Genomic DNA, 15,012 nt, shown 5'->3' on the forward strand with positions numbered 1-15,012 from the left:
CTCGCTGGCCCCTGAAACTGGGCTATTTTTTAATGCATTACCTGACGCAACCCTGGGTTTCAAAGGGCAAAGGTGCCATGGGGGGAAAAAGAGTAAAGTGCGTGTTACTGTGAGGCTGTGCGTCAACCAAACGGGCACGGACAAAATAAGCCCGTTGTCATTGGGAAATTTGAAAGGCCACGGTGCTTAAAACATGTAAAATTGGAAGCCCTCCCCGTTTTTTACCATGCAAATAAAAACAGCTGGATGACCCGAGAAATTTTCCAGCAAACGGTTATACGTCTACAGAGAAAAATTGCTGGAGAGAACAGCAAAATTGTTTTAATAATGGATAATGCCACCGTTCATAAATACGTGGAAGATCTAAAATTGGCTAATGTTCGAGTCCTCTTTTTACCCCCGAACTCGACTAGCAAGTCCCAGCCCTTGGACCAAGGCATTATCCAAGATTTTAAAGTCCTGTACCGGAAGAAGCTTGAGCGGTATTACTTGCGATGGATCGGTATGTATACATTCATCTATATTGCTCATGTGCGTTTGGATATCGATTTAGGTATTTTTATTCATGATTATCATTCTTTCAAATCTATTTGCTACTTTTATAAATGGGAACAGAAATTAATAACATCCCGAAATGGACGTTGATACATGCAATCCGCGCCATAATATCTTTTCGTGTATATATTGGCCTTTGTGAATGAACAACTTAAATATCTTAAGTATTGGGCTCTATTTACCGCCAATTTATATTTCAGGCTTCTCGTAATGAAGATGCACTTCCTAGTCTAACCATGAACTTTCTTCTCACGCGCTTCCCCGTTCTCCCATGCTGGAGTTCTGTCTTTCAAAAGCCTTTGTCCCTTCCCTCCTGCCGCCTTTGGCTGATCTTGCTAACACCCACCTTACGCATCGCAAACCCCTCCTTCCCCAGCATTTCCCATTCACTCCCTCCCTAAGGTGACTGAGCTTGTGTGCGTTGCAAAAAAATACGGCCCCCAAAAGTAGACTGAGGCAGAGCTGAAGGCCATTTCCCCACCCTTCTTTGTCCTGCCCCCTTCACCAGTCCTTGTGATGACCACACTTCTTCCCTCAGGCAATTCCCATCCCACTCTTATTCACCCCACCCACTGGGAACGTTCCCCGATTGTGGAGAAGGGCATGGTTCATCTTTACCTGCAACGGGGGGAAGTTATTCACCGGAGAGAGGCGGAAGAAGTATCTTCCACTATTGGGAAAATGGTGCCGCGCTTATAATTGTCTCTCTTCTTCTCAGCTGACTTTTCAATTGAAATTATTTTCTTTGCTCTTTCCACACTATATTTATTTACGATTATGGCGCGACTATTTTTTAGTGCTAAAACTAAGAAAATCTTTTCTCTATGTCAATGATCCTTTGCATAACTTTCAATACGGCGGAGAAAGGAACACAAAAACTAAATGAGGTGACGGTACAGGTTTTTGCGTGTCATTTTTTGGGAATTCACGCTAGTGAACCAATACTTAACCACGTTGAGAAATGATAAAACGTCTCTTGTAGGAAAACAATCAATGTGGATAATAACGTTTCTATCTATATTTCTCCGATACTGTAAGATGTTTCTCCTGTCGTTTTCCGGTTGGAACCTTGCTCCTGTCGGCATAAAAGGAGAGAAACATACTATATGAACAGATCACCTCACACCCGGTATGAAGAATACAGTCCTGATGAAGAATTAAGTCTTTTATGGCAACGTCTGCGAAGATGATGGAACACAGTAGTCGGACGGAGAACTCAAACAGAATTTACTTCAAATATTCGCCAGAAGATAATCACATCCTACGTTATTTATGATCGTAATTGAATCTCAGTGAAAATAGAGCACATTCTGCTGAAAATACGAAGTAACTCGAAATATTAACTTACGAAGGTTATTTTGGAAACGGGCTAAGACCCTTGTTTTTCTTTTTTTCTTGTCACTGAGCGATAGAGGGCGACATAAATGGCGGTTAGGCCGGCTGCCGCTAAAATTCCGTGGGTGCTGGAAACAAATATATATCTTACGCGGACTTAATAGTTGTTATTCGCTCCTAACCACATATTTATAACATTAAATTCTTATAATAAACTTTGCAATTCATTATTTGATTACGTTTTCTAAAATGGTCGGGAATTTCTTAAGCGATCGTTGATGTTGAAGTATGAACGAGAAATGGGAATTTTATGGTGGTATAATTATTTAACGATCTTTCACAGCATAAATCTATAACAAAAAGCCTTTTCTGTGAATCATACCGAGAATAATACCGAGAATAACCACCGAAAACATTTAAATAAGACCACTAAAGACAAAATAGGGCGGAAGAAACAAAAGCGAACATTTTTTTCGTGACTTATGAAAAAGATTTGAATTTACGAAACTCGATTTTACGAAGTGCCAATTTTCCGGTCCCACTGACTTCGTAAAATCAAGAGTTTACTGTATATCCCAAAGTCAATTCTTCCAGTGCACTCAATTTCAGATAGGCTATTATTAAACTCAATGGCCCATATTACAAATGTTTAAAATCAATGACAAATATACACAAGAAATATTTTGTTTCCATAAATGTGTTACTCTTTAATTACAAAAGGTTAAAGAAACCAAAAACTCCTTCTTAAAAAATAGAATGATAACTGATGAAAGCTAATAACAATTATCACCATCCATTAATATTTGCCTTATAATAATGACTTATGTCTAGTTATTTACTATTAATTACACAATCTATAAATTATTAGTTTTTTGCCAGAAGTGAAAAATATTTAACCTATTTTTTTACACTAATAATACAAAGGATGAAAGTAACATGAACAAATGAAGTAGTCCTTCGTGTAAATATAATCCGGAAATAAAAATTTGAGTTTTAACACTTCAAAAACAACAGCATTCCTGTCTTCTAAAAGTTTATTATGCATCCAAACTTTTTAAATTTTGGTGTAAGAACACTAATGGTCACTAAGAAACATATCTAAACTTAGAATGGAAGGAGCTTAATTTTTGTGTTGTTGCTAGTACTAATCTTTCATATTCATTACGTGATTTTTCGCTTGCCGTTGGATTTTTCAGCATGATTCAAATAAAAATGAATGCATGTACTGAGGTCAGTGAAAACTAATTTCATGTAATAGCATAGATATTGTGTCATTGTTGCTAACATATATTTCAACATGAAATATTTTCATACAACCGTTCTGTAAATGCACATTTTAATTATTTTATTTACTGTATACATATACTTAACCTCAACCCGTTTCGATGCCACACTCACGTCATTCTAAGGACGTCTGGCAATAAAAATTGTAAAGCAAGGTCTTAACTATACAATTCTCTTGAGGGTGCGGGGACATGGGAAGGAGAACGTTCTAGAAGTGTTCAGGGTGCACTTGGGATTCGTTGGGAGAGTAAACTGGAAGAAAGGGCAAAGAAAGTCGGATATTCAGGAATATGGTTCCTATTTGCTAAAAAAAAGTCTGTACCCCAATGTACACCGCATGGTTCCGATTGGTTTTATGGCCATAAATCTCTGTAAAGGCCAATCTTAACTGCCACACACACTACTCCACCCATTTCCGCTCTATTCCCCGCACCGTAACCTTGCAAATATTCCTTGCTCTCTCCTTTCTCTTCCAGTTTGTTCACCCAGGGCACTCCAATTGCACCAAGAACCCCACAGAGCGTTCTCTCCATTAATTCAAAGAAATCCTTTCATTTACAACTGCAGCACATCAGGTTTCTTTCCAGACCTGTTAAAACGACTGGACTATGACGTTAAAACCGGCCGAGACAATTAAAAACTGGAAGATTGATAAACGTGGGTTTATTTAAGTAATTTTAGCAGTGATCATGATTGGCTGATTGAAGTAATGGGTTAAATAATCTTCCAGTAAGTCGACGTGTCGACAGTAATTTGGTTTCGTTTTTTATGCTTTCCGTATGGAAAATTAAATACACCGAACCCTTCTGGAGTTTTGTAAACAAGGGGAGTGGAACGCGTTTGGGCAGGGGTAACATCAAGAGTTGTTATATGAACGGGTAGATGGAAGGAAAATACTCGTTCCGTATTCTAGACTTCGCAGATAGCCGCTTAAAATAGGCAAAAATGGAAAGCATGGCTATTTTTATAAACTTATCCTCACATATATAATTTTAATGAACTTAAAAATAAAGCTGTTAATATTGATTCCACTCCAGCCAAAAACAATCCTTTTAAAGCAATGTTAAACATTTCTAAGATAACAGCTGCTGAGATAAAGTCGTAGTCGCATTGACAACAGCATTGGCATCTGCAACGGTCTTTTAAGAACAGGTCGGGAGTCTCCTTCATCTATGTCTCCGTAAACTAAAAGAATGATATAAATATCATCATTTACCTTCACAAACCTTAATGAGGTTAGGCTTTAAAAACTTTTCAGCCTAACCTGGTGCCTAGCCGAGAAGTTTTATTCGTTACCGCAGGTGCTAAAATGGATAAGAAATGGAATATATGCCGTATCCCATTTGTCAAGTTATTATCGATCGGAAAGAAATAATATTTCAGCCCAATAACGCATATATAATGTTCAGCTGAAAATATGGAAGTCAATACCAATCACCCGTGAATATTTCTTTATAGTCCCTACTATTTCATAGTTCAGTGACGGAGTCAGACTGAAACGTAATTGGGCCGGCAGTCGTCACGACTGCCTGTCGCCACTCCTCACTACTGCGTAGATATTAGAAACTACTTTCTGCCTTTAGCGCCCTTAATTGATGCTAGCCTTCTAATGTCAGCTAGTTCTGATTATTGCATTCTAATATAAAATAATGTCTAACTTTTACGTTACTTAGGTTTTCTTAAGATCGCCATTTACATAGGAAATATTCGCTGGCTTGTATTTTACGACTTTTTATGCCATAAAATGTATGAAATGTGTTATATTTTGAGAGCGCTGTCACAAATGATGGCCATAATCAATTTAAAATGTTGCTGGGGACAATAGAAGTTATAAAAAAGAAAAGTGAAATATTTTTCGCGATGGATAAAATTCTCGCGATTTTCGACCCGACCCGATTTTGACCCGAGATTTGAAACGGCCCGACCCGAAGGTCGGGTCAGGACGATGACCCGACCCGACCCGAAAATTTCGGGGCCCCGTCGACCCCTATCCCAAACGCACTCACACAACACTCATAATCTTACATAATCGACATTCATCCCCACTTACACATACACACTTTCCTCCACGGGCCGTGGTCTGGGGGGGGGGAGGGAAGTTTAGCGGAACGGAGCGGGTAGGGAAATGAATGCGCCGAATTGAATGGCACCTCGTAATGGTGTCTGAACCCTTGCAATATATGTTTTCGGAAAAAAATAACACATCAACTTCCAAGAAGCTCAGCTGCAAGAATATCGAGTTTTGCCAGAATGCTAATTGTAAGTCTCCGTCGTATTTTGACATTAATTTCCTTGCGTAAAATGCTCAAATGAAGTCAGAAATATGTCGCGTTTGGTCTTATTCTTTTTTGAATGAAGTGCACATCACTAATATCTCAATCTACTTAAACCAATTGCCGAAATTCATTTTTAGACACCTTTTGGGCTAATTGGTGATTCATGCAGCAGTTGACCTCCAGAAGTGGGGATCTTTGAAGCGAGTCTGCTAAAAAAGTCAGAGGTCAAGTAAGGGGGAGGCGTGAAAAAGTTTTCTTTTGTCCTCGAGTAACTTGATATTTTCTTTCAGAGCTAAGGTCTTCGTAATATTATCCCTGCTCGAGCTGGGACCTTTTTTTTATTTCGGAGAAGAGGAAAGCTTTAGACTGGGGTAGACGAGTGCTGAATGAAGGGGGATAGTGGATCTTGGGAAATGCACTAATGTAACTATCCCTCAGCACTCAGCTTCTCCCAATTGTATTTCAATCTCCTGGGGAAGATTCAAATGGCTGTCGTTATTAGCCATAAATAACTCGTTGTAAGCACGTCTCATTTTCGTCAAACGATGGATGGGGGAAAATTATACGACGGGACCGCGATCTTCAAACGATCAATGCGGGAAAACGATAATTCGGGGAACAATAGATGCAGGAAAAAATTACATTGTCTATATGGAACTTTATTTGGGACCAGAAACGGTGAACTATGAATGCGGGAACAATAGATCTGGGTTCCACTGGATAACTTTTCTTTTGAAAGCGGCAGTGTAATAACTTCTTTTTCTGCCATCGTAATACTCTGAAAGGCACGGAATCACAACTGAATCGATCTATCTACACAGAGGCAAATCATGTTGCCTTCTTACCCTTGCTCTGAGAAAAATGCAACGACTTTGTAGCAGTTTATTCCGCGATGGCATTTAGGCTTTAAACTTACAATTTAGGCAAATTGTAACCAATCACATGAACAGTTTGTGAGTTGATCAAGCTTTAACTTGAATGGAGACAAACCCAGGGTAAAGCAGGCAATCTTGCGGACCCGGCAGAAGTGCACCCGGGGACTGATCGGCACGCACCGAATCTTTGCTTGCTGCCTAAAAATGGAAAATGTTTTTTTTTTTACTTAATCGCAAAATTAAATAAGCTGAATTACTGTTCAGCAATTTTGGACGTTGATTTTTCGTTGTATAGCTTTCAGGTGGCAAACTCAGGTATCCATAATTTTTTCCGAAGTAAATTATGCAACCCGATTGACGTCGAGAATTTTGCATCCGATTGTATGACTAACCCTATTTTCTGCAGGAGTTGCGAGGGAAAAAAACCTCGTCTTAGATTCGTGCAAATACGGTATTATGTAGTTGGCAGCATATAGCATACAGGACATTAGTGCTCTGTCCTATGGACTCCTTGCCCACTATGGCAATTAGCAGATATATCACCCCCCCTCTGTCACACTTTCTGATCAAATGAAAACAATATTGATTCCATTAGGTATCATATCTCAAGAGAAGCACTTATGCCCCTTGTAAAGAAGGCGAACATTAAGAATTTTTTATTACAGTGGACTCTTGTTATTACGAAGTTCACAGGACCATAAAAGCGGAGGTTCGTAATAACGAAGTTCGTATGAACGTTTCTTTTAGAAATCGTCGAAAATAAACCATATATGATAAACGCGATTGAATTACTCGGAAATATTTATAAGCAGGAAAATTCGTTTCCTTGTCTCAACAGAAAAAATGTAGTATGACGTGCTTGAGGGTTGATACCTTCCCGAATACAGTAAGTCCGATATATGAACTTACAAGGGGAATACACGACCTTCGGGTCGCCGATCGAGCTCAAATTTTGCGATTCGGTAGTTTATGGGTACAAATGTAATATGCCGAAGCGAGACGACGCACTTCTCGTAAAATTCCGAGAAAAAAGCAATTAAAAATCGTAAAAAATGAAGCTACGCTATATAATCCGTTTTGAACGCTAATGATAATTAAGTGGTCGACAGCCCAGTGGTTACAGCATCCGACTGTGGATGTGAAGGTAGCGAGTTCGATGCTTGCTCACAGAACTTTTTTTGTGTTAATTTTTACGATTTTTATTGTTTAAATTTTTAAAGTTCGTATTCTTATCTTTGTTACTACTATGGAATATATGTTTTTAAGAGTTTTATTTTAAATATTTAAATCAGGAATGGATCAGTTTGGGATTAGGAACTGAGGATGAAGGGTGTATAGAAACCCGGTGTCAGCATTAGCCTGCTCATTGCCATTGCCATTGCCATTAGACAATTTTTCGTAAATGTGAATGATGTGTGTTTTCCTTCAAAAATTATGGACAGTCGTTGCGATTGTGGAAAAAAAGCCTTTTCTGCTTGTTTGTGGTGCCGCAAATCACTTTGCCTTGCTTGTCTTTATGATGAGTTCCATCCTGAAAATTGCAAATAAAGGATTAACTGGAGTGGTGAGGCAGTGTACTGGCCTTCCACATCCAATCTCGGTAAAGAATTAAGGGACATTCCTAAATTCAATCCCTGCGTGTAATGTGGATTACAATAGTTGTGCAGTACACCGTCCGTCGGATGGGACGTTAAGCCGTGGTCCCCTTGGCGCCTTTCATTAAGAGCAGGCTAATACTGACACCGGGTTTCTATACACCCTTCATCCTCAGTTCCTAATCCCAAACTGATCCATTCCTGATTTAAATATTTAAAATAAAACTCTTAAAAACATATATTCCATAGTAGTAACAAAGATAAGAATACGAACTTTAAAAATTTAAACAATAAAAATCGTAAAAATTAACACAAAAAAAGTTCTGTGAGGAAGCATCGAACTCGCTACCTTCACATCCACAGTCGGATGCCGTAACCACTGGGCTGTCGACCACTTAATTAACATTAGCGTTCAAAACGGATTATATAGCGTAGCTTCATTTTTTACGATTTTTAATTGCTTTTTTCTCGGAATTTTACGAGAAGTGCATCGTCTCGCTTCGGCATATTACATTTGTACCCATAAACTACGGAATCGCAAAATTTGAGCTCGATCGGCGACCTGAAGGTCGTGTATTCCCCTTGTTAGTGCGTTCCAATACCTTGTTCATAAGTTTATAAACCTTCGGTCCGGCCACCGAGAGTTGTCCGATGTCAGGCAGAATGGTCTAGGCCGGGAAGGGGGCAAGGTTGCCAGGTAAGAAAGGGAAACGCCCACGAAGAGTTCAGTGAAGAAAGGAGCCGGAAGGAAAGACGAGCGTGAAGGACCCAGAGGAAGAAAGAACCTCTTCTTTTGGTGATTCGAAGAAAGGGCATGTTCTGTGGATTAGGCTTATTTCGTTGGTCTTTATGCGTTTGACAACATTGTGTGATTAGGTCATGGTGTGAGGGGCGTTTGGGGGACAACAATTGGCCATAAACAGGCGCAGGGTTATCCGCTCTCCTATTATGCCGTCATCGAGCAACTCTCGCCGGCCGGACTGTATGCAAGGCATCAAGGAGTCGGTTATCCTGCAGAATGCAACACTGCATAACCATCGTGCGCAAACTCACGATTGTGACGAGCTAATCTAGCTTGGAGTGCAACGGAGCCAGAGCCGGAAAAATCACTCTTCGGCAAGGAAGAACGAAAGGCGAAACGCTGAACAGTTTCTAACTTCACACCGGATTCAATGGTTCAGATTAAATCCAGAGTGCGAGTTCCTCTACGCCACACCGCGGACGAACGGCCAAATGAAAAGGTGCCAAATTCAAATTTTGACACTTTTGAATGCTGTTATCTCTGAAAGTTCGTAAATCAAATGTGCATAGGAAGAGGACTAACTGTACATCAAATTTACGAGCTGTAATGAGTCGGTCACCATGGTTCCTCAGGAATAAAGCTTATTGCATGACGTTGCGTGTATGGTGAAGAAAGAACCATAATTTACGCTCTTGATCACAGTACACGAAGAGGACGTGAACATGGCACGATTATCAAAACTGAGCACAGTGAATATCCACCTGAAAACCATTGCTTATGCGTGGAACTTCGTAATAAAGTTCATTATGTCACCGCCGGGACCGGGACTGAGGTTCGTAATTTCATAAAAACGAAAATTTCGTAACAACGTTTATTTTCCTATAGCTTAGATGGGCCTTTTCCTCGGGACCAACGATTTGCTTCGTAAAAACGAGAACTTTGTAATAACGTTGTTCGTATTAACGAGAGTTTACTGTATTATTAAATAAGGATGAGTCAGCTCTTAAATTTTACCGGTTCTCCATATCGGTTCCCGGTTCTCGATACTCAGTTCCAACAATCAATTATTATTTTCTGAATGAATGGCGATTTTAAATAGCGAAAAAAACTGCAAGAACTGAATGCAAATAATTTCACTAATGGGGAAAATAAGCAGGAAAGCTCTGTAAAAATAGTCTGCATAATTTTATTCGCCAAGTATAAACAGTCAAACTAACATGTTCTTAAAGAATGCATGATTGGCGAATATGCCACATTGTGTGAGTCAGCCACTGGTGCCTCTCCAGGTTTTGTTTGTTTAAAGGCCGCTCTCGTGCATGTGGACTCACCAAACGCTACACAAATGTTTGGCCATATACCGCAGCTGCTCAGGTGTGAGGAAGCCTTCTTTGCCATCTGATGACATTGTTGAATTTCAACGATTGCAACAACAAAAAGTAGATTTAAAAGTAGGTTTAAAGAATTGTCTCTAATGACCTTTCACTATGCGCTATTTTAAGTTATGAATGAAACATTTTTAAAAAATGCAAGAGTCTGGCTGTGACCTTGAACACTATGGAGTGCATTTTGGTTTTGGACTCAAAATTCAAATCGCCAACACTGCTCTGTACGGTTTCCTAAGTACCGACTTAATGCGATTGTTTCCTGATACTGATTCTAACGGACAAGACCCGGCATTACCGAGAACTGGGTACCAGAACGAACTCACCTCTACTGTTTAATGTTCCTCAGATGGACTTCTTTGGAAGAATATGTAATTGGTAAAGTTTGGAAAAAATCCTTAATTTTGCCTAAAAAAATGTTGCCTCTGAAGTAGTAATTATTTTTAAAAAGTCTGTTGAAGGTCTTAAAGTATTTTTCTCTGAAAGTTGGTTAATTTAAATTTGTAATTGGAAAAATATAATGTACTACATATTATTTTAAAATTTAAGTCTAGTGAAACATATTGATGGGGCTATGTCATGCAAGAGGAAACACAAAGCACATCAGCTGCCCCCACTACACTCACCCACTGAACAAGGAAGAGTGCGTTATGTGAGGCACCTGTTTACGTGCATGCTATGAGTCCAGTGCTGCGGTTGGCAGTGTTGTTATTGCTCTCTTGTTTTTCAGTGTTTGAGGAGTGCACGGGCCGAGTGGTCGCAATCTGGAGGGGGGGGAAGTTTTTGGAGAGCGTGGGCCCTGGCGAGGAGTGCGGAGTCATCCTCGACAGGACTTGCTTCTATGCGGAGCAGGGCGGGCAGATTTACGACGAAGGCTTTCTCGTGAAGGAAGGCAACGAGGTGAGCACATCTTCCCTCTTTTGTTGCTTTGGCTTGGCTGTCAACCTGCGACTTCATCCTAATTGGCTATTTAAGGAATAATTGTCAATTGAATTGTGGTGTTTTCCTTTGTGTTCATCATTTACAAATCACTGATTATGTGTGACTCGCTAGCTTTGTGAGTGGGGCGACCGGTGGCTTCCATTTGTTGCTGCATTGGCTGCAGTTCTCCCTTGGTTGAGTCCCCCAAACGCCCTTCTCAGGGTAAGGAGTGTTATGCCCCTGGTCATCCCCAGCTTGCCACCGTTGGGGAAATGAGTGTCTTTAGCACCTAAGCGTCGGCTCCAATTCCTACGGTGGGTAAAAGGGGACAGTGATGGAACAGTCACCTGGATGGTTGGTGTCAACCAAATCCTTCCAAAGGATGTAATTCATTATTTGCTGAAAATGGTTGGAAAAAATAAATCAGAAAAACCTATTTACCATGGTAGGTAAACTCATGATTTTTCATATTTACCGTATATGTCTGAATATAGTCCCCCCTTTTTTTTCTAAAAATGCCCGTGGTAAAAGTAAAGGGGGGGGGGACAATATTCAAACGCATTATTTTAACTATTCCCGAAACTGAAGCCTCAAAATTCAGAGGGGGACTATATTCGGAGAAATATGGTATGTAATGGTTATCATTAGTGATGGGTCGGTTCGATTCTTCGATTCCTCGATTCTCGGCCAAGAACCGGAATCGAAAACGAGTACTTGCCAAGGTGAAAAATCGATTCCGATTCCAGTAGTACTTCAAACCACAAAATATACGACCGCGTTCCCAAAAGTCATTTGAATTTTCGCGCCTCGTAATCGTGATAACAAAACACATATCTTTCTGGGATGTGCGAGTACTCAAAAATTCAAGTCGAGTCGAGTAGTTGGTACTCGACTCGAGCGTTTTGAGTAGCATTACGAATGTCGAGTCGAGTAGTTAAGGTTATAGAGCTTTCGAGTATAGTAGGTCCAGCGATCTGCCGACAGGAAGCGCTATCATGAAACTCGTGTTATAATGCAGTTTTTAAAGCCGATAAGTCATCCTAATTCCTTGGCCTGGTAGTTTCAGCTTGCCGAATACACTATAGTTGTCGACATGGGCGCCGAATACCTTTACGGCAGCCGCGGCGGCTGATCGTCTTCCTACCCGGCGCGCACTGGTCTGAAATCGGAAAAAGCTGGAATGAGGTCCAAAATGACCTTTTTGGGGATAGAGACTTGAAACTTAGCGTAAATACTCATAAATTATTACCAGATATAGATTTATATGCCGTTTTACATAAATACGACCCTTTTTTGAGATACAGTAGTCCAAACATGACCAATTTTTCAATGCCACGCGAGATATCGTTCTTCCTCAAAAAATCTTTGAATTTATCCAGGTGGTTTTGCGTTGGTATGAGTTTAATGGAATAAAGAAACGCAATATTCCTTTAACCTGGTGCTTTCCCTATATTTTCAATGACTTTTGAAGATTTTGGCTCTCATCTGTCTGGTTTTACAACGCAAAATGGCCGACCTGTTTTTCACGTGAAATTTGACATAAAGTAGATATTATCTTTCGTTTACAAAACATATAACTCGGAAAATTTGAACCACAATATAAAGTAGAGATTTCTAAAGATTACTAAGTAGAAATCTTGGAAAAAAGTTTGCGACGAAGGAAATTATAGCGATTTTTTAATCGCGCGTCAAGGCTGACCTACGCGCCGCGGACCTCTGAGGCTCTGTAACTGAGGCCGATTTTACAAGTTTTTTGAAACATTAGTCTTGAAAATCGTCATGTAAAGCATGGATAATCGTCTTAATTGACTGAAAACACTAAACTGAGGATGTTAAAAAGGATTATGTATAGATCGAATAGGCCATTTATCGCATTACTCGAAAGAAAATACTAAGGACTGGATATTTTGCGGAACCATCCCACGCATAAGAAATATGGCTAGGGTATTGAAGTAAAATGAAGAAATTAAGTCAGCATGCTTAAGAGAGAGAAAAATGACTGTTTCCACGAAAGGCAACAACTGATACCCTTTTTCCCTTTCCACAATCGCCGAGGTGAGTCGCGCGGAAGTGGGAGTTTTCATATCACAATTGGCATCTTTTAGCCTTTTTTTTTTTACTGCATCCGTCCGATGTGATATTCATTTGTAGCGTTTAGTTTCTTTCTTGAACGAATTTAAGTATACCGGGACTAGCCACGGTGATAACTTTTACGGGAGTCACCCGCAATGCACAATTGTGCGAAAAATCCACAGAGAAAAAATCATTCGCCTTGACCGGGATTCGAACCCGGATCCCGGGTTCTTACTCTCCGGCTGTGGCACCGTGCACACGATTTGGACTGCTCGTCGCATAATATGCTCAGCAGTCCATACCACCTTGTCCGGTATAGTCCACAAATTTCCACAGGGGAGAATGACGCCTCGGTAGCTTAACTGGCTAAAGCACTCGGCCGGAAATCGAGGGATCCGGGTTCGAATCCCGGTCAAGGCGAATGATTTTTTCTCTGTGGATTTTTCGCACAATTCTTTCTTGAACTTAAAAAAGCAAGAGACTTTAACCCTGATTAAATGACGTGCGAAGTATAGAATTTTTTTGGCTCTACAAAACTCAAGTTTAGTTCTATATACAGGCATCCCCCGAGTTACGTATGTCTCGACTTACGTAAATCCGTACTTACGTAAGCGATAACCGTATTTCAAATGATTACGTTAATTTTCGAATGCGACCGCGAAGAAGCAGATATTCGCTCGTACAACCTGGTACAACCTATAATAGAAAAAATATCGAATAATTATCGAGTTTTTTACGTGTTAAAAATAACAAAGTGACCCATTTTTGTCATTCCTCGAAGGAATTTTCATTAATTTCTGTAGAAAAATCGCTTATAAATCCCAAGTCAGCAATCAACGTAAAAATTTGCAGTTCTAGCGATGGAAGTGGCTGCGCTCGTTCCTGTATGATACAACTTGTTATACAGCATGCACACCCGAACTCCGACTTTCAACTATTTAAAAATTGTATCCTTAAGTTTGGACATTTCCATCTGTGGAGTTAAAATAAAATAAAGTTCAAGCAGAAATCTTTATTGCGGAAAATAATTGTTTATTACCCACGTAACGGCATTGAAATTTTGAGTGTTGGCAATGAACGCCGCGAAAAAGTTAAGAAAAAGTTGACACACGATATTAATTGCGTAATTGTTTACATGTTTCTGGCGGAAAATTTTATTAAGCTGCATTTTCTCGTTCTCTCGTATTGTCTGCAACTGTAAATGAATATTGCGTCATTGAAAGCTTTTCCCCACTAACTTTGTTGCACGTTAATGACGGAGTTGGCTGAATAAAAGCTCACTTTTAATTAGCTTCGTGCTTTGGAAATACTCTTCGATGTTTCCAGCGAAGTAAATATTCATATGGTGATATTTTCACGTTATTTTATTGAGATATGAGAGAATGAAAGTATGTTTCCGTGCGTGAAAGATTGAGTGTATGTGCGTGTGAATGTATCTAAGAATAAAGTAAGTTACTGGTATTTTTTGTGTGTTATTTGCTCGTAATCCTCGACACCCCTTCTACGTGTATTAACTGTGACAGTGAAACCACCAGATTCATCGATCAACGTAATATATAAAAGGCAGAAGATAAAGTGATTATAGGTAGGTAGACGATGCATTCTTTGGGCCCTTAGATCGCAGTATAACATTATGAATCAATTTAAGTATTCAGTTTAGTAATGTAGCGTTGAGATACCGTACTTTCCCAAATCCACGCGATCGGTCAACTCTGGGAATAATATTACGCATTTTGATTGACAATGCTCGAGATGCAACTCCCAGACTATATTAATGTTTATCGATTTTGTATCTAATAACGTAAGAATACGCGGTACAGTTCATGAATATCGCAGTGAATTGAATGAAACTTCACCGAGAATTTACCGCGCATTTCTCCGCTGAGAATTTCACCGCGCCGATCGCAATCTCTGAAGCACTAACGCAAAGGTTCGACTTACGTAAATTTCGACTTACGCAGAGTCTGCCGGCAC

General features: G+C 39.9%; 1 protein-coding gene across 2 annotated transcripts in view; it reads left to right on the forward strand.

Annotated features, from left to right (window-relative positions):
• The window catches only part of LOC124169056 (alanine--tRNA ligase, cytoplasmic), a 253,582-nt gene that overhangs the window by 112,994 nt on the left and 125,576 nt on the right, over positions 1-15,012 (forward strand). For both annotated transcript variants that reach the window (XM_046547527.1, XM_046547526.1), the window contains exon 12: positions 10,775-10,944. In XM_046547527.1, coding sequence (XP_046403483.1) covers positions 10,775-10,944 — 170 coding nt within the window. The remainder of the gene's footprint in view (positions 1-10,774; positions 10,945-15,012) is intronic.

Source organism: Ischnura elegans, chromosome 12 (genome assembly GCF_921293095.1).
Source record: "Ischnura elegans chromosome 12, ioIscEleg1.1, whole genome shotgun sequence".
Taxonomy (NCBI): domain Eukaryota; kingdom Metazoa; phylum Arthropoda; class Insecta; order Odonata; family Coenagrionidae; genus Ischnura; species Ischnura elegans.